The following is a 25,272-nucleotide window of genomic DNA, read 5'->3' on the forward strand; positions in this document are numbered from 1 at the left end:
CTCTCTCTGGCTCTCTTCTCCACTGGCTCCTGATGGGGTAAGCAATAAAGCTTGTGCTGCAGAAGATTCCGGTTGCCCTGAGCGTGTTCTTACCAGGGGACAAAAAAGTGCGGGCAATAGTTCTCTATATTTAAAATTTATGAAATTAGTTTAATGTCTGCTGTGATGGCTCAGCTGGTGATCTGAGTTCCGTCACCAGGAAGTACATGGTAGAAAGAGAGAGTTAACATCTGTACATTGTCCTTTGGTCTTCACACATGGAACATGGCAACCATGCACCTACACACACACACACACACACACACACACACACACACACACACTACCAAAACCACAAAATGTTTAAAAATAGCTTTTGTATTCGCAAGTAACAATGAATTATTTGACTATAAAACAAAACAGACAATGGCTACATTCTCCTCCTGCTAGGTCATACCATAGAGACTTCATCTTCAACAGCCTGGATAACAGGTGCAGTCTCATTTTTATTTATATTTTTGTTACTGCTACAGCACATAGCTACATAAATCTTGAAGTCAGTTGGGGTGGGGGAAGGCAATGGTATATCCTGTTGGTTTTGCATACCAGGAGAGGTTAGTCAGGTTAATTTGCACTTATAGATGGAAGGTACCTATATGTCTCAGACTTTGCTAAGCTCTTCATTTTAAGAATTCCTCTTTTCTATATTTAATGAAACCTTTCTAAGAGTCAGGATTTACAAGATGAAATCAGTAACCAAGAAAGATACCAGTTATTTCTAGACTTTAAAATATTTACACAACTATAGAATCTCAGTAGTGTTATGAGAACCAGTGGGACATTGATAAGAGGGTGTTACTAGAGTTTTCGAAAACTCAAGAAACTAAATTAGAAAAAGGGATGAGTCTGTTTATTAGGGTTGCTGTGCTTGCCTTCCAAACATATTGGCATCTTTGTCACTCTTCTCCCGAGTTATCAATCAACCTGAGAGGAGACACTTCTGCTCTTACTGGCCTAGGTCATGAGACTTAATAAACCTCAGAGAGGCCAGACATATTATACAAAATATTTGACTTACTCTAATATTAAAAACCAGGTTGATTAAAAACTATTTTAGTTTAGAACACTTAGTTACACTCAAACTAATTTAAAGCACAAGCACATGAGTTTAATGTGTTACTTCCCTAATTTTCACTTGCATGAATGGAAACTGAAACAATATAAATGATACATTGGGTACTTTTGAAATAAAACATTGGCAGCATTTTGTTTTAGCTCAAGGCAATGTTTGAAGATATTTTTTCTTCCAGCTAGTAATTTTACATTCTATTTATTAGTAATATTTTTAAAATTTTGCAGACATTTTTACTATGCTAACTTCATGTTCTGTAATCTAATTTCTAGGATAAGTCAAAGTGATTTTTAAGTCCAGGTAGATGAAGACCTGTGACTCTGTAACTGCAAAAGCAGATGAAGAAAAGTCCAGTTTCATAAGATTCACTCGTGTTGAGACTTAAGTTATACAGGAATACATTTACACACATATGCATTCACCCACATGAGTGCACATATTTTGTACAAGGTAATTAGACCATTCATGAAAACATATCCTTAGATCCTTTGCTTCCATATGATGCATGCAACTAAATGTGTTCAATGATATTAAAGTCTGGGTCAAAGTGTAGAAAAATAAGATTAAATACGGTGCAATAGCTGTATCTCATGGGAATGCAAAAGACACAGTGCCCAGACTATCTGGAGACTGTATCCTGGTGAACTCTGGCGACTTCAGCGATGTGACCTTTCAGATTTGCTCATGGGTACCTTTGCTGAGTATACTGATAAATAGCAATTGAAGATTTTGTGAACTTTTAATTGGGTTTATTAATGTTTCAACATTATTATTGAAGACTTGTGCCATCACTTGTAAAATGCATGAAAAACAATTACACTCACTGTGGACACTGTGAAAGTATACATGTATGTATAAGATACATATTTTAAGTAAATGCACAATGTGATTATAGATTCGACATATAGCAATAGCAAGACATGAAGTTCTTGCATGTTCTGTGTGACTGACCACATGAAGTACCAATATATTTTAACTTATTAATTCTGAGAAATCAGCAATGCTAAAAGAAATTATAAACAATTAAAAACAAATCACTACTTATAAAGAAGTAAAACATTTACTTCTTAATTCTCTCTGTGATGTAATCTGGGATCTTATAATAAAGAAATAAAGTGGAGAGCTAGAGAAACTATTTTTTTGCAGAGGACCTGTGTTCAGTCCCCAGAACTCACACTGTAGCTCACAACCATATGCAACTCCATTCTCAGAGCATCTAACAACACTGCTCTGGCCTCCAAGAGTACCAGAGATATACATGGTGCATACATGCATATTGGAGATATATATGTGTGTGTATATATATATATATATATATATATATATATATATATATATATAATCACTTAAAAACATATAAAGTAAAAACAGAAATGATATATACATGCACATATACATTTATACATCTTTCCATGCCTTCATTCATCATTTTACACCCAGGTTCTTACTCAGTGCATAGTCCAAGCTTGTCTCAAACTATAGCCAATCCTTTTGGTCTCAGTTTTTCTCCTTGCCAAGTGCCAAGATGATTGGCACTAACCACGTCACCCGGCAAAATTCTCTCTTTAAAACCCTTGATTTCTGTTAGTCTGGATGTCCCATTCTAGGACTCGGGAGAGGCCGAGGCCGAGGCAGACAGGTCTTTGTGACTTTAAGGTCAGCCTGGTCTGCTTTATGAGTTCCAGGTCAGGCTGGTTTAAAGAGTGAGACATTGTCTTGAAAAACAAAACAAAACAAAACAACCAACCAAACAAAAAACAGTGGAAGAGCCTTATTTCTACTTTTAAATTGATCACTGAGGAGTGACCAATTCACACACAAAGATCAATTCACACAGAAAGAAAAGACAATAAACATAATTCACTACTAGACTAAGCAAGAAAGGTTAAATGAGTATTTTAGCATTTTGCATAGCATATAACATACCACTCACACAGTTAAGATTTACAAATCCCCTCTCAAAACAGCAACATCTTTGTGGGAGCCTAGAGGATAGTTTTTAATCACTGGGAAGATTCACACCAGGAAGTTCTGAAGATAAGCTAGCCACTGGAACTCAAGTAGCATCTTTATAGGGATAAAAGTACCTAATGCTTACGTGACAATAAATAATATATGAACAACCCTGTAGGAGCGAAGACAGCTTTGGCTCATGGGGGAAACCTTATGCACTGAAGAAAATAGAAGAGAAGCTGGGTCGGTCCTTTGAAAGAATTCCCTGAGACAAATGTATAGTATTATTTCAATGGTGAACTTTTGTAGCAATGGGGGAAATTTTCCTTCTATGTATGTGGTCTTTTTTTTTTTTTTTTTTTTGAAACTGGTAAAGTCTTTGAAGAAATGCCTACATTTGTGTATAACTAGGTTGCAAGAATCTCACCCATAAAGCAGCACAAAACAACAAACATTTGAAGGAAAAATGTTTTGCATGATCTTAGGTGAGAATTTAAACAACTGTTTATAGATTCCCTGTAAAAATACAGATGGACCAAGGAGAGGGAGAGGGAGGGACAGAGGGTGATGACATAATGACATTGAGAGAAAGTGATACACGCATTCTGTCCTGAAACCTCTACTAGAGGTGGAATTCAGAACAGTCAGGAGGCCTCTGCAGAACTCTGGGGCTTCTTTGTGAAATGAAGGAATCAGAAGCATGCTCTTCAAGTGGTTACTGAGACTGACAGCTCGCTGTTCCTGAAGGTTTCTGCCTTGGGGGCTCTGCACTGATTTCCTCTCTCCCCTTCCCTCTCTCTGGACACACTCTTCCTTTAGCTATACACGGCTTTGTCTTCACACCTTCCCTCATTTTCTTTTCCTTCCTTCCTTCCTTCCTTCCTTCCTTCCTTCCTTCCTTCCTTCCTTCCTTCCTTCCTTCCTTCCTTCCTTCCTTCCTTCCTTCCCTCCCTCCCTCCCTCCCTCCCTCCCTCCCTCCCTTTTTAGTATTTCCTATTTTTTTTTATTGAGACAAGGGTTTCTCTGTGTAGCCCTGGCTGTCCTGGAACTCACTCTGTAGACCAGGCTGGCCTCCAACTCAGAAATCCACCTGCCTCTGCCTCCCAAGTGCTAGGATTAAAGGCATGAGCCAGCACTGCCCAGCCTCCTTCTTTTCTTTTCTTTCTTTTCTTTTCTTTTTTTTTTTTTTTTTTTTTTGGCATCTTCATGAATGCCAGAGTCATTTGAAAAGAGGGAACCTAACCTCAGTTGAGAAAATGTCCCCTTCCCCACCATTGCCCCATTTGCAAGCTCTCTGTGGACAGTACTGTTATGGGTATTAAAAGACAACAAGCTGAACAAGCCATGAGGAGGAAGCCAATGAGCAGCATTCTTTCATGGTTTCTGCTTCAGTTCCTGCCTCTAGGTCCTGGCTATGTGTTCTTGACCCTGACTCCCCTTAGTTTGACATTTGTAACCAGAGAATTGTAAGCTGAAATTTAACCTCCCCTTCCCATGTTCTCTCTCTCTCTCTCTCTCTCTCTCTCTCTCTCTCTCTCTCCCTCTTTCTGTATGTGTTAATGTTTTATAATAGCAGTAGAAACTCTGAGATACATTTCCTCCTATAAACTGAGCATAACCTTAACAGAGGTATTCTTGTATATCCTACAAAAAAAACAATCACATTGCCTCCTACTTCCTCACTGCTTGGGAGCAGATTTTCTTTCCTCCATTTGTGTATGTCTCCATGAGTTCAGAACTGCCTTGGCCTACCTTCTCCATGTAAAAGCTAGTACAACAAGATCAGTATGACCAAGATCACAAGACTACAAATATCATTACTGGTGTTTGAATTCTTTTCTGGTGTTCAAAACAGGACCTGACTAGGGACCATACTAGTTTTGTGTATGCAAAGAAAGCTAAGATATATTATCTGTCCACTGAGAATGAAGCATATTGAAAATTGTGTGTGTAATGTGTATGTGTTTGTGTGTACATGTTTATGTGTGTGTGTATGTATGTATGTATCTCATATATCTAGTATTGATATTATAAGACCAATTGTCAAACTTGGGAGTTTGAAGGCCACAAGGCTATACTGTTCATACCCAAGGTGACGTCACTAGGACTTTTGGAGGCATTTAGTGCTCAATCTATGCAATCACACCCAGCTTTCTTGGGACTTCTCCAAGCAGCCCCATTGTCTTGCCTTCTCACTCAGTTGCATCAGTCATGAAGAATTTCTTCCTCACACGACATGACAATAATGTAACACAGTTGTATTTATATTCTGTCACAGCAATGCCTCGGGCTTTTACCAGACTTTAATCTCACATATTTCTACTACAAATTCCACATAGTCAAGAGCTATGAGTTATTCTATATCTCTACTATGTCATACAAAGTGGAATGAATGAGTGAGTGAGTGAGTGACTTGCCTAATGAATACATGGCTTAATTCGGTAATCCATTAAACTATTCAAATAGTAATTAGCCAAACTTCATTGCACTTTTTATACTTAAAAAAAGACCAAGGCTGTTCCTACACAGCAGATAAAAGGGGCTCCAAGTGGACATATGGTCTTCATCTTGCCCTTAGACAGTCACGGACTCAGTTGGGAAGTCATTGCTTCTAATCTTTTCAGTCTTAACAGACTGCTGAGTTGATGCTGGACAAGGATGTACTTTAGTTTGAAACTATTCTCAATCAGGGCTTATTGATTGATTGATTGATTGATTGACTTAACTTTAAGAAAAGAGCTGTCAAATTGCATTTCTTTCACTGGGCGAGTGTGATTGGTTGGTTCCTTACTTACACATCAGCACTGGCAAGCTAGAAAAGATGTGTGCTCAGTGGCTGCTGAGTACTAGCCTCTTCTCTAAATAGCCCAGCCCAAGTCTTAGGAGGACCTGAAGTGGGGACCTGAAAGTATTCCAAATCTTCCTAGGATTACAAAATGAAAGCATAGGTTTATCAAATACAGCCTGGGTCTGGGAGGATTCTGAGAGCAGAACCTGAATAATTCAGCCCATAGCAAATAGAAAGCAAACAGGAGTTGGCTCTGGCTTTTCCACAGTGCCCAGTCAACCCACCATTAACAGCTCAGAAGAGGCATAAGGATTGTGAAGCCTTGCTGTTGGAAAGTGAAAGTGGAAGGGGGTTATCCCTGCAGGCCACATGTTTCCCATCCCTGCTGGGCCGAAGCAGTTTTAAAAGGAACATGATTTGGGAATTGTAGACATGTCTGCATGTATGGTGTACTAAAACATACCTCCAATCACACTTCTTCCCAGCAGTAGCTTTGAAAATGTTTACTTAAAGGGCACTTTACTATTTCACATGTTATTTCGTCATCTTTCTCCATAATGAACAGGGCTGTAGATGGTAAATCCTCTTATTATATATCTAAAAATATACCTGACAAAATTCTTTCTCCTTCAGTGATATCATACATAAGATAAAAAATGACTTTCAAGTATGGAAAGTATACAGGTAGCTCACCTATGCTGATGCTGACTGGAGTTCAGCACTCAAATTCACAGCCATAGACAGTACTGGCTTTACTTCCACAGCTACAGAAAAGTAGGGGCGGCAACTGTCCCTTTCTGAAGGACATCAGGGCTGCAGATGTCTTGATTTGAGTATGAGCTCTGCAAAGGACTTTCAGAAGGATCATTAGGGAGAGTAACAGCTTCTGCTTGCCTCTGTTTCCTTTCTCCACATGGAAAAGGCAAAACCACAGAGCACATGAAATAAAAACTGTAAAGAGTTCTCAGAGAATCCGCCAACTGCAGACCCCCTTCATAGCTTTTATTTTTTATTTTATTTTTTTTATTTTTTCCTTTCTCATCTCCATTACTGTTCTCTGGTGTGATTTAAAAGGCATTAACAGAACCATGCGGGGGAAATGAAGGAAAGCAAGGGCGTGTTAACTGTTCAACAGGTTTGCCATGGCAAAAATGCAGATGATAAAATAAAAAACGCCTGACATTACTGACTGACTGTCTTGGATCACTAAATGCAGTGTTCCAAAGAAGGTATCATGATGTGTAGACTAGCTATGGGGATGCTCGCAGGAAACATGGGCATCTAACTGGCCACGGTATTTTCATTCAAAGCATCCTTATGCCACAGAAGTACCAGACGTAAGTTGAATTGTTTTTGAAATGTATGAGTTAGCTTCTTCCTGAAGAGTGGTGTTTCATATAAGCCTCAGAATAAACCAGGGCAAGGGGACATTGAAATGACAGTAGTAGTTTGAATGTGGTGGACAGCAAACTCTTTAAGAGATTGGAGCAGGGGCTTAGCCTGACACGGTTGTCTGCCTGTGTATCCTGTTCTCCTAACTGGGCTGTCTTGTCTGGTGTAAGTGGGAGAGGATGTGCCTAGCCCTGGAGTGACTTGGTGTGCTAGGGTGGGTTGGTAACCGGAGAGGTGGGGTTCCCCATTGTCAGGGGTGAAGGGAAGGGGTACAAGGTGAGGGACCATGTGAGGGGTTACTGAGAGAAGGGGGCTTTTTTCCTGTGATCAGAATCTAAAGTGAATAAATAAATAAATAAATAAATAAATAAATAAATAAATAATCTGTTACATTTTAACAGGGATTGATGTTAGGATGCTAGGCAAAAGATCTTCACCTGCTTCTTGAAAGGATCACCCTTCCCTCCTCAGCTTCAGTGTAACAAAGATCCTTGTCTCAAATCCTTCACTCTCCTCTTGATCCTGTATAGGACAGAACTTCCTTTAGGGAGGGCCCCACATACATCCTGCCCACTTACACTGGAGATGATTGAATGGGCCTCTTCTGTATATGTTAAAAGGATCAAGAATGTTCAGAATTTAGAGGAAGAAGAAAGAAGAAACGAGAGGTTCTGGGTAAACAAACCTTAAGCTCAAAAAGTTCACTTATTTCAAAAACTTCAGTATTTTGCCTAGCAATAGAGTTAATTATGACAATTTGCTCTCACCAAGTGCCTTTATGTTTCTTCCTCCAAACATGTATGTCATAATTATGTTTGCCAGGTGTCAAGAGGGAAATGACCGTATTTTAGCAGTGTACCCTGGGGGTTGTGACAGACAAAACAGATGTTCTATGAATGCTGAAAATTTTCTCCCAGAATCACCAAATACATGGCGGTTAACATGCACAGTGTCTTCAGGATTACACTGAGAAAGGCTCCATCTGGGCATCATTCCCCGGCTGCTGTTGGCAGCTGAGTTCATCTCACTGACTGAGCTGATGAGGGAGTGGGGGGTCACTTAATGAGCAGAGTTGAGGTGTTCCTTTTAAGAATACTGATGAGTGTTATAAGGAAATCCACATAAATGGAGGTGGCCTTGGGGGTGTCCTTTTGTATTTGAACACAGATCTGAGTTTCTGGGGACAAAAAGGCATGCTGGCTAGCAGGTTTTAGACATCAAGTCATAGAAACCATTTATTTTGAACCCCAAATTCACTTAAAAAGTCCTCTACAAAACCTAATCAAATGAATCGACTACTAGGAGAATGGTCCGCAGAGGAAGGCTTGTTTGATGTATTCCAATGCTAATACAACAAGAAGGCTCAAGCCACACTGCCTGGGAATAAAGTTCCCTGGAAGAACCACACCTTATACACAACTATCCAAAGCAGATTGACGGGTTGGACTTGAGTGATGGCGGGAAGTCCAGAATGCTGTAAGTCCCAAGCCAGATCATTTTGAGTCAAGCTTTACTGCCTCATTTTTATTAACCACTAAACTGCCCTCTTTTGTATTCGGACTAACCTTTTTGCGACTGTTAGTACAGTTTTGGAACTGTAGAAACATAACCCACGTTTCCATTAAGCAAAAGGCTAAGAATGCTGTCTCATACCATGCAAGGCCAGCAGCTGACAGCTCCCCACCTTGCTCTGCCCTTCTGGTCTGATGTATCTACCAATAACCTTTTCAAAGTATCTTCATCCATGAACTGCTTCATTCTGTTAATATAAAAGTTTAATCCAACTATTACCAAATGAAATGTGGGGTAACCTGGATCTCTGCTTGGACTGGTGTCTGTCATATTTGGTGACAGAATAAACTGTCTCTTATCGTTTTTTTTTTTTTTTTTTTTTTGCGATGAGAGCTGTGTATTTCATGTCATGGGAGCACACGAGACAGAACTGTACCTATATGAGTACAGAAACTGTCTTAGTTTGATTTCTAGGAAAAACACCATGACCCAAAGCAGCTGGGGCAGGAAAGGGTTTATTTCCATTTATAGCTTATAGTCCATCATCCAGAGAATCTCCAGGAACTCATTGCAGGACCCTAGAGGCAGAAACAGAAGCAGAGGCCATGGACAAATGTTGCTTACTGGCTTGCTCCCTGTGGCTTTCTCAGACCTCTTCCTTATAGCACCATGGATCACAGGAGGTGGTTCCCTCCGTGAGCCTGGCCCTTTCAAAACAAAGTCATTTATCAAGAAAACACCCTTCCCCCAGACGAGTCTACAGGCATTTCTCATTTGTGCTTCCTCTACGATAACTCAAGTTTGTGTCAGGTTGACAAACTACTACGTGGTATAGGGACAAAGAGCTTCAGCTGGAGGTATCTGCTCTGTGCTTCAGCATCTTGCTAGGGGCCTTCAACAAAAGTGTGACTTAGAGCAAGGCCATTTCATCCCTTCCAGTGTCAGTCTTCCTGAATGAGCTCGCCCATATGCACCTCCCTGCTCTCCTGGCCAGCTCTATATTACTGCTAAAAGGGACTAGGTGGGCAAACCATTGGGTGTATCTTAGACCAGGGCTCCACTGCTCTCTAACTAGAGAGACAAAACATAAATTCACTCTCCAGAGTTTAGAAATTCATCAGTCTTTTCCACAGCAAACTCTGATTTTGCCATCTTTCCCCCTGGCTCCTTCTCTACCCATAGTCTCAAGAAAAAGTTTGCAAACAAAGGACACACCCTCAGGAATCCTTTGAAATCTTCTCTTTTTTTGCCCTCTGAACTGATGTTTTTAATAGATTGAATTAACACTGGCCATCAAGATGGAGAAGCAAGAAGAATGAGATGAAAGAGAAGTTAATAGTGACAAAACTATGCATATTAAGAATTAGAGACAAACTAAAAGCACGGAGTCGAATTTACAGCTGAACTTTCAAAGTTAATGCTGGGTAAACCGATGTACAGAATTTTCTATAATTTAACATGGATTTTATATTTGTGTTACATTAAAATTTCAATATATTACTAGAAGTTTGGAAATATCTCTGTACTTAGCAGGCCCTTTTCGGGTATTCTAGTTGTTTCTTTCAGAAGTATCTCTGTACTTCTAAATGCTTGCATGCAGACTCACAGCTGAAGGGCGGTGAATTAAACATTGATGGATCCATGCATTCTGCAGCTTTCCAGGTGACAGAAGCGCTAAGAGTGCTCCCACCCTTTTAATGAAAACACCAACATGAATGATAAATCTGGCTCCCCTTAATGTGCATACACACTTTTTAGAAAAGCTTCAAGGACTTAGACTTTTATACAAAATTTTGTAGCATGAAACTGCATCTGCAAAGCATATCAAAGACCACCCACTAATTTGTGGAGTTAATCAGATTGAACACAGAAATGCAGGGTAGGATGGGAGGTTGCAAGAACTGGGATGTGAGGAGACTGACTATCAAGTACAATGTAGCTCTTGGGCTGGAAAGGTAGCTTAGTGGTTAAGAGTGCTCGCTGGCCATACAGAGGACCAGGGTCCAATTCCAAACATAGTGGCTTACAAACACCTATCACTCTAATTCCAGATAATCAAATATTAATTTCATCCTCTGCAGGTACCATGAATACATGTGGTGTATGGATATACATGGGTATATACATTCATACAGGCAAAGTACCATACACAAAAAATAAAATAAAGTAAAATAAAATAAAAATAGTCCATCTTAAGAATTCTCAACAGAAACAAACAAAGAGGCATCTAGAGAGCTGACAGACCAAGGAATAAACTTGACTCTGGCAATCATCGCACAGTACCAAAGCTCATCAGTGAATTACACATTTTAAATAAACACACTTGTGTCAGTTCTATCTCAACAAAGTCAAAAAGAAAACCCACTAAAAAATACTCAGGAAGTAGCACAGGTTCTGTTCTAAGGAGCTGACAATAATACCAAGTCAGGTGATTTCTAACAGTGAAAATTGATTTCTAATCCATGGTCTGACTAAAAGAAAACAAAGAGAGGGGAAAAAAAATCCCTCAGAAAGGTATTCATGATTCCCATTTTCCAAAGTACTAACACAGTATCCTCCAAATTTAAATCTTCCATAAAGCTGATCTGTAGGTTCTTATCGAAGTAAGAAGAGAGGCTGGAGAGATGGACCAGTGGTTAAAAGCATAGAGTGCTCTTGCTGTGCACCAGGACACAGTCCCCAGGATTGGCAGCTCATACAGAACGCTCTGTAACTCCCCCTCCAAGGGATCTGATGACCTCTTCTGGCCTCCACGAGTACCACAGTCATGATTATGCACACATATAATTCGAACTTAAAAGAAAATTTAAACTATTTTTAAAAAATCACAATACAAATCAAAGTAAGGACACTTGTAACATTCTATTGCCCCTGCATCTGTACACGAGTATTATGGTGATAACTGGACACAGATACATGAAAAGCACATTTTCTTTCCAGAAAGAAAGGGTGGAAGGGGTGTGTGAAAAGAGGCACAGAGGTGCTATCTAGCAGACCAGAACTTCCCCACGCTTTTGAGACATTCCATTCTTCACCCTAACCTGCTCCCGAAGCACGCGGAGGAAATGGACAGACACAGTCATGTGTGCCAGTTCAGAGCTAACCCGACATGCCTGAGGAAACAGAGATGCTTCAGTTCCGTTATCCACTGACCGATCGATCACCTTGCGACGCACGCGACGCTCTTTCCAGCCTGAGAAGGTGGTACTTACTCTTGTACTGCTCTGGCTATGGAAAGGGCCGTGGATCCAGTTTCATTAACGCTATCTAAGGTCACATTTGGCAGGTCATCATCGTCACTGTCACTTTTACTCTGTCTGGGAGATAGGCCTCGGGGCTCCATTTGTGCTGAGAAGAAAAGGCATATACAATGAGTTACAATTAGTGTGAGGAACTGAACTTCGTGCTGGAACAATGTTGAGCACTGGATAACTTTCTTGTGTATTTCCTACAAGCAGACTCTTAGACACAGCAGGAGTTAGTGTTTCGCGCACTCACAGACGCCTTTCCCTTGTTCACAATACCTACATTAGATTGTAAGAGTTCCAGGTAGGTTCCTGGAAGCCATCCACATCAGTAAATTTTAATATTGTCAACCCAGTGCCGTCAGTACTCTTTGTGTGGCTCCACTTCACCTGTTGGCTTCCCTTTCTGCATTCTTCTACTTCTAGACTTCTGGTCATGTCACTTTTCATTAGCACTTTCCCCGGATGAGGGAGGGCGTAAGGTAGAGGAGGTATTGTTGCTTCGTGCTCTCATAAGAGGTTAAAAAAAGAACAAAGTTGACATGACTAAAATAAAGTTTCAGGCTTTTTCTTTTTTAGTAAATTGTTACCTCACAGTCTACCGCTGTTTTGGTTGGAACGGAAACGTGACTAAATACAAATGGCGGAGCTGGAAAGGTCACACATTTCTAATATCTGTTTTTTGTTGTTGTTGTTTTATTTTTTTTAATTTTTTTAAAGATTTATTTATTGATTATATGTAAGTACACTGTAGCTGTCTTCAGACACTCCAGAAGAGGGAGTCAGATCTTGTTATGGATGGTTGTGAGCCACCATGTGGTTGCTGGGATTTGAACTCCAGACCTTCGGAAGAGCAGTCGGGTGCTCTTACCCACTGAGCCATCTCACCAGCCCTGTTGTTGTTTTTTTTAATCATAATCTTTAAAAATTTTTTTATAACTTTTTATTGGATAGTTTCTTTATTTTCATTTCAAATGTTTCCCCTTTCCAGATCTTTCCTTAGGAAGCCCCCTATCTCATCCCCCCTTCTCTGTGAGGGTGCTCGCCCATCCCCACCCACCCCTTCCCATCTTCCTGTCTAATATCTGTTTTATGTGTGTTGAAAAATGTGTTCTTGCCTCTATGCTGAGTGCGGCTTTTAAAAAGACGTTTCCAAATCTGATTCTCCTCCTACCATGAACTTCTCAAGGTGAGAAGCTGGTGTTCTGATCCTGGTGACTGGGGCCGAGGAAGCACTTCAATGAGGAATGTAGTGTAATACAATACAGACTTTTAAAATTTGGACTTTTCTACCCCTTCTATGAGTAGCTTTAGCAATCACTGGCTAAAATTCCCTTCAGTGCTCCCCTTTCTCAGAAAACATTCACATCTCCTCAATGAAAACTGCCCTTACTCCTGAGATAAAATATTTGATTCCAAGCCACTCAACTCCAATTCAGATCATTGTTCCTCAAAGGTGCCCATGAATGGCTTCCCCAAACCACCACTGTTTACAAAGGAAGGTAAAATGTACATCATATCAAGGTTACCATGACATCTGGGCACAGCTAAATTTCAAATCAAGATTACAATTGCAGTTGGGTACAAGCACAATTAAAATTATGGTTAGCATGACATTTGGATACAATTGAGCGAAAAGATACCTTTTCTTTTTCAAATAATTTATTTTTCACCTGTGCACCATAGACTACCAAGGAAATGCTGATATTTTACCATGTTTTAGGCAGAATTGTGGTTGTACACAGTACTACCAATGTGGCTACGAAAAGTAACCCAACTGAGGGAACTGGTATTTGTTGCAGCAGGAGAATGCTAATGTAACTCACACACTGTTTGCTTCTATGTCCATGCAAGTACAAATGCTCTTTGTGAAATGGGATTTCTAGGTAAATAATATATGAGTTGATTCAAATACTCTACAAGCACAGTCTTTTAATGTGGATACATTTCTCGTTGCTCTCCACCCATTCTGCTGGACACTTTGCCATGACTTGAGATGGGGTTCTCTTCAGTATATAAGGATGTTATTGCCATGTTGTAGATAAGAAGTCAAGGACACTGTTAAATATCCTACAATACTCCAGAGAGTCAGTCATCCATAATACAAAGTTTATCAGTGTAAAATGTCAACTGTGCAAAGACTGAAAATTTTATCAAGAGAGTTATGATTTTAGACAAAGGGGTTCTTCCATGATATGGTGCCCAGTTGAATAAGAATGCTCTAGTTTCAAAGTCACTGACAGTGAAACACATATACCCATCGGATCACCTACATTCTCTAACCTTGTCCTCAAATAAAGCAACTCAATTTTTCTTATACAGAATTCTCTTGCTTAGATGCCAGGGGTTGCACCAATAACCAAGCAGAACATATAGCACAGGACCCAGAACAATGAGCAATCAGAATACAGCACAGGACCAAACAAACAAACAAGACGACAACAACAAAAAGCCATCAGTCAGCAGAAAACATGCCCCAAAAGTGGGATGACAGGGAATCTTAGTGTGAAGAACTAATAACACACAGCTTAAATGTTCAGGCAATCTAAGTATATTATGAAGACTCATTTGGCTCTACTCAATCAGTTGGCTCAGTGAAACTTTCATTACAAAGACTATCTGCCTCATGTTACTTAGTGGCATGGATTCTAGTTCACGTGCTGTTAAGTAAGTCCATTCTCATGTGTACATTATAGAATATGCTACACAACTAACATGGCTACCAAGGCACATAAGATCCACGTTTGTGGGACTACTATTGGACACACTGTCTGTTGTTGATGGAAACATTGTTCAGCAGCACATGGGTATCCTGGGAAGACATTGGCCAGCTCATAGGATAGAAGGCACAAGACTTACACACGGTATAAGCATTTTAGCTAGGAACTCATAGATGGTTTCTTTTTGGGTATTTCTGTTCTGGCATGATTCACTTAATGACTGTTTATGACTATTCAAAGCCAGGCAAGAAAATTAATAGCAGATACATCTAGGCTTCCAAATCCTGATTGTATGCCTCTATATGTGCCTGTAATGTCAACAGCAGACCACTGAAAGTTGCTGAAGCATTATGTACAATGATACTTTTGCTAAGGTATTAAGTGATCAGCTAGCCAAAGAACTGAGAGTATTCTTAATTATGGTGCCATTTTCTCAAAAAGAAAAAAAGCCTGGAGCTCTCAAACACAAAAGTACATCTTGAGGAGCCTACAAGTGCTTATGCAAGAGGCTGAATGTCGAGTCTAGCAGTAGGAAACATATCAGAAAATGTGGAGAGGTGTTACAGGGTCATGTAAATTGTGTGATGTTTATAGCTAATCTTAAGTACAGAATATGCTAAAGGAGTTATCTGTTTGGATGTACTTTTCAGGAGGATCTTGCTTGAGGACTTCCTTCCAATATTTTCAATAAATATTATGAAATACATCTGCTTCCACCATGCTGGGAAATTCTTCATGCTCATACCCTCAGCCAAGCTGAGAAAATAATCAGAAAGACTTCCTAAAATTTGCATTGCTGATTAGGTCAGATGATTAGCTTATCTACATACTTGCATAATTCCACTCTATTTTTATTAAAGTGGGAGAGGGACAGATCATTCAGCTAACCTCCATTAGTCTTTGCACATTTAAGCCCATGAAGAAAGGTCTCACTATCTTGGCACTCACTTTGGACAATGCAAAACTTTCTTTGGCAGCCAGAAAATACATACCTTCTCATCCTGTCTCCCTTTCTCTCTCTTCCTCCTTCTCCCCCTCACATTTACACACATACAGAGGTCTCTAAGTTAAGAGAGCAAGACATGACCTATACTTGAAAATAACTTATCTTTGGCATGGCAGTATATACCTTTTCTAGCACTCAGGAGACAGAAACACAAGTATATCTGTGAGTTCAAGGCCAATCTGGTCTACAAAATGACTTCTAGGGCATCAAATATTACATTGTAAGATTCAATTTTTCCATAAACACATATGTACGTACACACACACACACACACCTTCTCATATTTAAGATTTTACACATTTGAAAACTGGGCAAATGAATTGGGATGTTTGGAGAAACTCAGTTCTGTGGAATCGGACTTGTTCTGGACAATCCTAGGAAGACAATCCCAACCCTTGAAGTTGAGCAGACAAACTTTCAAGTACTATTTGTGATATGCAGATTGTCCTGTGCCACACCCTTATATGACCACTTCTAACAGTGACCCTGCTGGACTCTATGGCTTGCTGTGACTAATGCGCATCAGTAAATGCAACACAAGTTTGGGCTTGAAAAGAACTTGCTGCTTTGGGCTCCTACTCTGAGAAGCAAGTCCCCATGGGAAGCAGCATGGACAGACTTAGAAGAGATGCACTGCTTAGCTGACCACCAATCCCAACTGATTTGCTCTAGTTTCACCAGCTTTTCACATTCCGGCCACCAGAAGACCACATCTGAACCAGGTACCTCAGATGGGGCCAGGGTGAAAACTCTGTCTAAATCCATTACAAATTTTGATCCGTGGAACTGTGACCACATAAGACAGTTACTACTTTAACCTACCTAATTTAGGGATGCTGTGTTATCAGAGATGTAGACAAACAACAGCAAGCCAGCCTAGTCCTAAGAACTCTTTTTATCAATGGCTATCTTGTGTTCAGTAATGCAAGTCAAAGGGGAACTCAAAATTACACCCAATCCTCTGTACTTTCTGCTCTTCAGTTAAAACCCTTCTCATATATTTCCAGGTGTTTCCTCATGGGAAGCACCATCTCAGAGTATCAGCATCCCTCAGGAAACATTCCCCCATTCTATCAGGCATAGAGTAGATCCCACTGCCAAATCAAACACTGTAGCTTCTTCTCTCAGCAGTATACTTGACAGCAAGTTCATTTGATTCCTCTTTTGAGGCCTGTACTCACCCAAAGCTCTATACCCTCTTCAATACTCGTAAACTTCTTTCTCTCCCATATAACAGTGGACTGAAGTTGATGCATTTCAGTAGAATGCATGTTCCTTCAACCACCTGTGTTCACAGCCTGAGCCCTATCAAAAAATTATACACTTTGGCTGAAGATAACTTGCCTATTCGTGCCTTTATAAAGTTTTCCACAAATGACCTTACTAAATGTATATAATAAAACAGTCTTTGAACATACCTTAAAACATAAGGACTAACGTGTCCTTAAAAATAGCAAAAATGAAGGTCAGGAATATGTGGTTCAGTGATAAAGCTTTTCCCTAATGTGCATACAACCCTGGGTTTCCTTGTGAGCATCACACCAAAAAAAAAAAAAAAAAAAAAAAAAAAAAAAAGAAAAAAGAAAAGAAAAGAAAAAAGAAAGAAAGAAGAAAGAAAAAAAGAAAAAGAAAAAGAGTAGATATCAGAAAGAGGTGCAGAAGCCCCTTCTAAACTATTGGAGCAGAAAAGAGAAGGTGCCCATAGCTGGCAAGCACATGAGGTAGCTGGGTGGGCAGTGGGGTTGTATTTTCTCTCTTTCAGCCACTCATACTGCGAACTTGTTCACTTCAGCAAGGCCACAACGTATTCACTTAGGGAAACGCTATCCTCCAGGATTGTTGGTACTCAAGTTAGAATGAAGGGCAGGAAAGGGACAAGAAAGAAGGGCTGGTGAGGATTATGTTTTAGGAATGTCCAGTGTTTTGGGGTAGCAGGTTCTGCCTTAACATAGTCTAAGCAGTAATGATTCCAAAAAGAACTTGCGGAGATCCAGCATGGAAACTCAACTTTGGCATGAGGAAATAGGAGGTGACCTCTAGCCACACCACTTGCTGCCAGTAGACTTTAGGCAACTGATTTCACACCATCCATCCTCAATTCCCCCCACACCCCACCTCCACTGCTATTGCCTTGTGGAAGTTAAGGAGGTATGTGATATGTGTGGCCTGGTTAGTGGTCCTAGCCTCGTGGTACGCAATTATTACACTGGTTAACCCTGGCAGCAGTTAACGGCTTCTAGAACCACAGTGTGAAACACTGCTTCTGAACCTTCACCATCTGCAGGAATATGCCACTGAAGGAAATTTCACTTTCTTCAGTTTTGACAAAACTTAATGGAGGCATAAGAAAATCTTATCAAGGGTGTTACTCTTGATACAAACACCCACTTAGGTACTGAGTTAACTGGTGTTTGACAGGACAGTTACAGGTACCAGGCACCGTTCTGAGGGTTAGTGAAAGGTCAAGTGCCCAACTTCACCTGGCAGTGATTATGGTAGCAGTGGTGAGATGGATGGTAAGCAATGCACATATAAATGAGAAAAGAAGCAATGGAGGCGAGGAAAGCTATCCTGGGAATGATTACATAGAAGCGGGAACCTGGAGGACTAGAAAGATGCTTGTACATGAGCTGGTTTGTTTCTATTTGGGGGCAAGGGTCATCACAAGGACAGCAAACAACAGATGCAGAGGCTCTGAACTGGCTGTGTGATCTAGACACCTGGGGTTCCCATCAGTAGCAAGAAGCAGCTGGAGCTAAAATGAGGAGAAAAAAGAAGTTTACTAAGAAGGAAGTGTTTGTGGGGCAGAACATAGTTCTGGGTAAGAAAGGAAGTCACTGGAGGGTGTCCAGTAGAATTCATGCACTGAATTCTGGTCTGTGCTAAGATCCCAGCTTGGTGTGCCTGGGTGTCAAGATGGAGACCCATACTTGGCAGTCATCAGTGCCAATATTAATGCTCCTCAAAGACTACACTGACCATTCCATCTTTGGGTCACTAATTCATGTTGGCTTCACTGTGTACCAGTTAAACTCAGAACATCTGTATGTGCCGTGAAGTCTGACCTTCATGCTGCTTTTGGACAACTGAATTCCTCTGCTTGTTGTCCAAATAGGTGACTGACTTTTCTGGTGCATCAGGTCATGATAAGAGAAAGACCCCCAAAATAAATAAAGTGTGGCTCACAGTAATGGCAAGCTCCAAGATCAGAATCCTGGTCTCCTTACCAGCATCCTATGCATCCATGCCTCTCACTTGTTTTACTTTTGGCATTTCTACTCAGTTTCTGCCTCTACAGAGAAGGGGCTGTGTGTGAGCATGGAACCTCACAAGAAGACTTAAAAGTCCCATCAGTTTTTTACATCCTCACATACTATCTAGATATAATATGCAATTGTATTCATTCCCTCCCCTGATTTCTATCTGTATACTTGACAACATAATGCCTTCCATTAGATTGTCTTAAAAATAATCTCGTAATGTCTGTAGAGTTCCCCCGTGCAAGGTCCACTTCTCCTTGACAGCCCTGTGGGTCCTGTGCGGGACACTCAGAATGGTAGCCTTGCCCCCTGCATTTTCAGACCCAGTTTCTTCTTACATCCATCTCCCTCCTATGGCTCAAGGGATGGAAAAATTGAGGTGTGAGGGAGCTACCACTTGTATAGTGAATAAAATTTTACTCATCTATTCTCGTTTTTATTTCTTTCATTTGGTCAGTTCAGTGCCATGATCTAAGGAGAAACTGCCACAAAAGCCATGTGGTTTTCCTTTTTTCTTTTTTTTTTAAAGGTTTTTTTGAGGCAGTGTTGCTGACTTTGTCATGGACTACTTATTAAGCACTGTCATTCTTGGTCCCTAGGATTATGTCCTACAGTTTCCTGAGCCATTTCTTTTTCTCTTTACATAATCCTTGTTTAGCACTGGTTTGGCCTTTAGGCTTCATTCCCTATTCCCTGTGCCTTCCATCTCTCTGCTGACGAGTTTTCCTGTAGTGCCACATGATTTCACGATGACTGAATCCATGTTCTCCAGCTGTAACCTCTCTTCTTAACCTCCCTTCTGAACTGCAGCTCATGTTTCAACATCCTGCTGGACCACTCACCCATGAGGACAATCAAAAATCATCTCAAGTCCTACCCTTCTGTCATGTTTCTTAATTCCAACTGAGCCATCCCCTGTTACAGGTTCCACACCAGCACTCACTCCAATGGTCTCTTGTCTGCCATCCTATCAGCTCCTCATTGTTTTCGCTTTCACCTAAAGCTTTCCCTGGAACCCTGCCCCCTTTTCTTCTTGAACATCCTCACACTCCCATGCATCCATCTGCCCCACACAAGATCTATCCAGGAAACAATGAGCACAAGCCTTTGAAACACTGGAATGCTTCCTACCTTCTGATACGTAAGGTCCAACAGTCCTGACTTATAAAGACTTTTGTGTGAGTGCCTGTTTGCACTGTGTTCATGGCAGGACTGGCCAGGACAGTCATCAAGCACTGTGCGAACACTGCTCTATTAGGTCATCTGCTAGGCTGGAGCAGCACAGGGCAGAGGGGGTATGCACCATGTTTTCCTGTTCTCTTATATACATTATATATTTGCATTACCTTCTGGGTAAAGCTCATCTTGGATTTGACAGAAATTTTCTTTTTGAAGAAGGCATGGGGTAACAACAGAAAATGTGGTCTTGGGCTCTTCCAGGCAACTGCCTGGTACACTGAGTGTTGCTGTATGTGGATGGAAACAAGCACAGGACTTGGATCCTGGTGGTCTGTTTGTTTCTTTTCTGCAGTAATGAAGAAAACAGAATTTTCACACGTGGCTGACCTTTGGGGTACATACGGTTCTATATTTTTAACATCACCCAGCTATGTTTTTTTTTAAAAAAGTGCTGTCTAGTCACCTCAGCACTAAACACTGGCTGTTCCTCAGGCCAAACAGGAAGGATCTGAGAGCTTAGATGTCTCATTATAATCCAAGTGGCTCTGCCTGCTGTCAGGAGTGTAGATATGCTTCCACTGTGCCCTGTGTGGTAAGCCCATCACATCCAAGGCCTCCGGCAGTATTGATTCTGTATTATTTTGATGCCTCTTTATTCAGTTAAGTAGTGAATCCAAATCATAAACAGCATTTCTTTTCCATTATTCTCACATCCATTTATTTAACCTCGGTACAAAGAAAATAATACACTGAGAACATTTGACATGGGTGCTAGTGCCTCACTCTGTTGCATATCTTTCATGTGAACAAAATGAAGGGTACGTATGCCATTTCTTTTAACAAAGTATAATATGACAATATCATATTCTAATTTGCTTTATTTACCTCAACATGGCATGTGATATCTATTTGAGTTTTTCATTTTGTTGGTTTACTCTATTGCAGTCTAACAGGTTGCACTCTATTGCAACCAATGGGAGGAGAGGTCCTTGGTCCTAGGAAGGTTCAACAGATGCCCCAGTATAGGGGAATCCAGGGCAGGGAGGTGGGAGTGGGTGGGTAGGTGGAGGAACACCCTCATAGAGGCACGGGGGGAGGATGGGATAGAGGGTTTCTGGGCAGGGAGGAAACTAGGAAAGGGGATAACATTTGAAATGTAAATAAATAAAATATCCAATAAAAATTTTAAAAAATGGGTAATTCTTTGAATGAACCACTATCATTTATTCTCATAATGAAAACTAAATTTTCAAAATACTCACTGCTAGCAATGTTGCCACTAGCTGCTTCATAATATATATCTGACAATTTTGGTTTGGTTTAATTCATGTACATTGCCGAATTGTTCTCCAGTGTGGCTGAGCCAACTTATATTCCCAGTGATGTGGGCACAGGCTGTAGACACATATTAGATTAATGTCGCCAGCATACAACACTAGTCTAATGTCTAAAGCCATTCCAATCAGAAGATTTAGTCTGCTTGACATCTTGGGAAGCTGTGGGAAAAATCATCTCAAGTCTGAGACCACAGGAGGAAGGAACGAAAGCATATTCTTTATTACCAGCTTCATCAAATTTGTATGAGTTATAAGTATAGGCTACATTTTTTCTGAAAAAAAATTAATTTAATATTTATTGAACTTTAAGAGAAAATAAAAACCCACCACTTTGTCTTCCTGGCATGTGTTTTTACTGAAAGTCTCTGATGTTCTTAAACTCTTTTGCCGAGCATCTCACGAGGTGTTCTTCATGCCTCCTTCTTGAACCTTCTCTGCTCCATTGTCAACCTTTGGATTTATGGTAGCCTGGTGACATTCAGAGACTCAGCATCTCCCTTAACTTTCACAGATTTCGAGATATCTCTGTTGAGTTCTGCAATGTGATATGTTCTTGTCTGAGAGTGGATATTGATAGCTCTTAGAAGTCTTCCAGTCCTGTCTCTTTTCTTTCTCACTTTGTCTCCCTTTCTCTGGGGTGCTAGTTCCTGGCTCAAGTTCTCAATGCGATCTTTCAATCTAAGTATTTTTCTACTCAACATTTCGAACATGTTGCCATTTCCCAAACAACAACTTCAGAAATATTCTAGATCCACCTTTTCTTGTACCCTTAAAATCCGTTAGTTTTATTGAAGGGACTGCTGACCAGGCCTTCAGACATGCTCAGCCAGTTTCCACAAATGGTTCTCCGATGCTTCTGCCTCCACATATCACTGTATCCATCCCTTCACAGACAGACATCAAAGCTATCTCTCTAACCTCTACCTTCTGCAACTTTCTGTGTTCTCCTGAAGCTTGCTGTAAATGGATAGCTTCTTTCAATCGGTAGTTTCATTATAATATATCCCTGTCCTACCCACATACATAGTGTACAAACAGTACCACAGCAAACTCACACTGAAATGAATAAATCACACCAAAGGAAACAAACTAGCAAGCAAAAAACCACAGTGAGACAAGTCTATGTGATAGACAAGCAAAGGCTAATGAAAACGGCATCTGTGAATATCTTCATACTTCATTTCTATGTCTACATGTGTTTCCTTCGATCATATCGACCTATTCATCCTTTTGTACACTGAATTTTCCCACTAAGGATGTGCTATGCTCTTTCAAAGCTCAGTGGTTTGTACCCTTAACATTGCTCTGGTAGATGTGGATACTGTAACTAATGCTTTTCTCAGATGCAGATTTCTCCTGACGTCACAATTGCTCCCATCCACCTCCTGACTTTGAGGCTTCTGTCTTTGGGATACCACATCTGTGTGTATGCTTGGCTTCTTACAGACTTGTGTCACGGTCTTTGTGTACTTTATCATTTCATTGTGGGCTTGCTGTGGATACTATTGTAAACTATATATGTATTTTAAAAAGGGATCTGCAGAAGTAGTGAAAGTACTAATTGAAGTGTATGGAGAGGAATGTGAAAATGTGGGGCAAAAGTTAAGGGGAAAAAAAGGAACTGAAATTAAGCCATGGATTGTGGTGTATGCCTGAAAACTCAGCACTCCGAAGGCTAAGCATGGGGACTGGGACAAGTTTGAGACCAGCCTGGGCTACAGAGAGAGTGCCAACCAGGACAGCTAGGATTGATTATCCAGCAAGAGCTGATCTCAGAGGAAGAAAAGGAAGCTAAAGGCTTCCCAGTCTCAGTTTCTTATCCTGGTAGTTCAAATTTTATTTATTTTTGAGAAATGAATACAACAGGAACCAAAAACACAAGCCGGTACCATAGTCATCATATTTCTTTCAGTAAGACACATAAAGATCATTTAGGTTTTGGCACAGAGGGACCTTGAACTACTGATCTAGTTTAGGGTGGGTGGCCATGAACTCCTGATCCCTTTGCCTCTGCAATCAGCCCTGGGGTTACAGGTGTGAGCCACCACCAAACTCTTCTTTTCTCATTGAAGGGTACAATACAAGGCCGAAAATGTAAGAAGTTTATAATAAGTCGACTAATTTTCTAGTTTATGAATTGTGACAGTTTCTTTATAATACTTTTCGTATGGTCATAGATACATGTCAAATATATGGTTTTATGCATATGAGTGTATTTACATTAATATATAAAAGCTTAAGGAAAGGACAATACAAAGTCCCACTATACGTATATTCTGGCATGTCCTGGTACTGGGTGGACATTGCACTATGGAATTTCCAAACATGAAAAGCCTCTCTAAGTAAACTGACTGGTTGGACACTTGCGACCAACAGTTCAGATACCAACTGAACAGTGATAATGGGGCATATTTTCCTTGTAACTGTTTTGGAATAAGGTCTTATCTAATACCGTGACTCTCTCTATATAATAGTGTTCTCTTGCTTCTGCTGAGCATCACTCCATTCCCGGTGCTTATAATGCAGACCACATCGTGGAAAAGTAGTAAATCCTGTGGCTCGCTTCGATTTACAAACGGAAAAAGTGACAGCCTTCCATTTATATCCGCTCCAGCCACATCGTACAGCTAAAACTCGTTTTAAGTTATTATTGAAAGGGTTGTTTGCTTTTAAATACCAAAGGCTTATGATGGTGATTAGCATTAAAAATGATCACAGTTGGCCAAGGAAGAAAAAAGAGAGGCCTGTTAATGGTTGTACTAGTTTTGAGGTGGATAATGAGATAATAAAACACACAATTGGAGGTTATACTACCTTGATGACGGCGGATTATACCAATGGGCACAATAATGCCACCGGAGAGCGCGGCAGCAACTAGCACTCATTTGCTAGATGATAAGTAGATTATGTTCCATGAAAAGTAGGACTTGAGGAATACAGCAAAACCTGCTACTACACAGTGTGATGCCCATGCTATGGACAGCAGGCAAAGTCCTTGTTCACGCTTTGATAAATTTAACTAATTAAAAAAAGAGAGAATGACAAACATCTAGAAACGACAATGAAATCAGGGCTGCGAGATGTCTGTTCCTCTTATGAAGCTAGCAGGTCTTCCTCTCCCAGCACACGTGTTTGCAGATGTATTTTCCAATCTGAAGAAAGCATTTCTAAACATCTGCTACATAAGCTCGGGTGATTTTGAAAGTCTAAAGCTCTAATGATGATTAGCTATTGGCCGGCGCTCAAGACTTTATTGAACTCATTAATCCAAGAAAAATAAATATTATTGTAACAGTAACGTTAAATGTTAACTGTGTCTTGTGGGTTTTTTATTATTATTTTTTTGTTTTTGTTTTTTTACCCTGTGGTCTTTTTGGAAAATAACCACTATCAGGAAGAGGCATGTCTGTGTTATATGTAGGACTTTGTATCTATTTTCCTCCTGAAAAGAGCTTCAGGCAGGGACCAGATATGTCTAAAACTGACACAGATGTCGGTCTCTGAAACTCAGTGAACCACACTTTGACAAAATTTCCCTACACCTAGAAATGTTAACCTACAGCTTGGGGCTATTATTCTCATGTGCGCTATGCTGGAGAAACTGAAGAACAGCATACCACACAATTATGTCGGCTCTTAGCTATGTGGGATTGCATCATATGGTTCATATGTGTGTACACACAGTTGCTGCTACAGTTACATACTTCATACATTATAAATCTTAAACCCTTACCAAAATCGAAAGTGATTTTTTTTTTTTTTTTTTTTT

The 25,272-nt window shown here is 40.3% G+C and overlaps 1 protein-coding gene across 10 annotated transcripts in view; it reads right to left on the reverse strand.

Annotated features, from left to right (window-relative positions):
- Positions 1-25,272, reverse strand: part of Klf12 (Kruppel like factor 12) — a 411,764-nt gene that overhangs the window by 110,945 nt on the left and 275,547 nt on the right. For all 10 annotated transcript variants that reach the window (XM_021182110.2, XM_029469157.1, XM_029469158.1 and 7 more), the window contains one exon: positions 11,969-12,104. In XM_021182110.2, the coding sequence (XP_021037769.1) occupies positions 11,969-12,104 (136 nt within the window). The remainder of the gene's footprint in view (positions 1-11,968; positions 12,105-25,272) is intronic.

This window comes from Mus caroli, chromosome 14, assembly GCF_900094665.2.
Source record: "Mus caroli chromosome 14, CAROLI_EIJ_v1.1, whole genome shotgun sequence".
Lineage (NCBI taxonomy): Eukaryota > Metazoa > Chordata > Mammalia > Rodentia > Muridae > Mus > Mus caroli.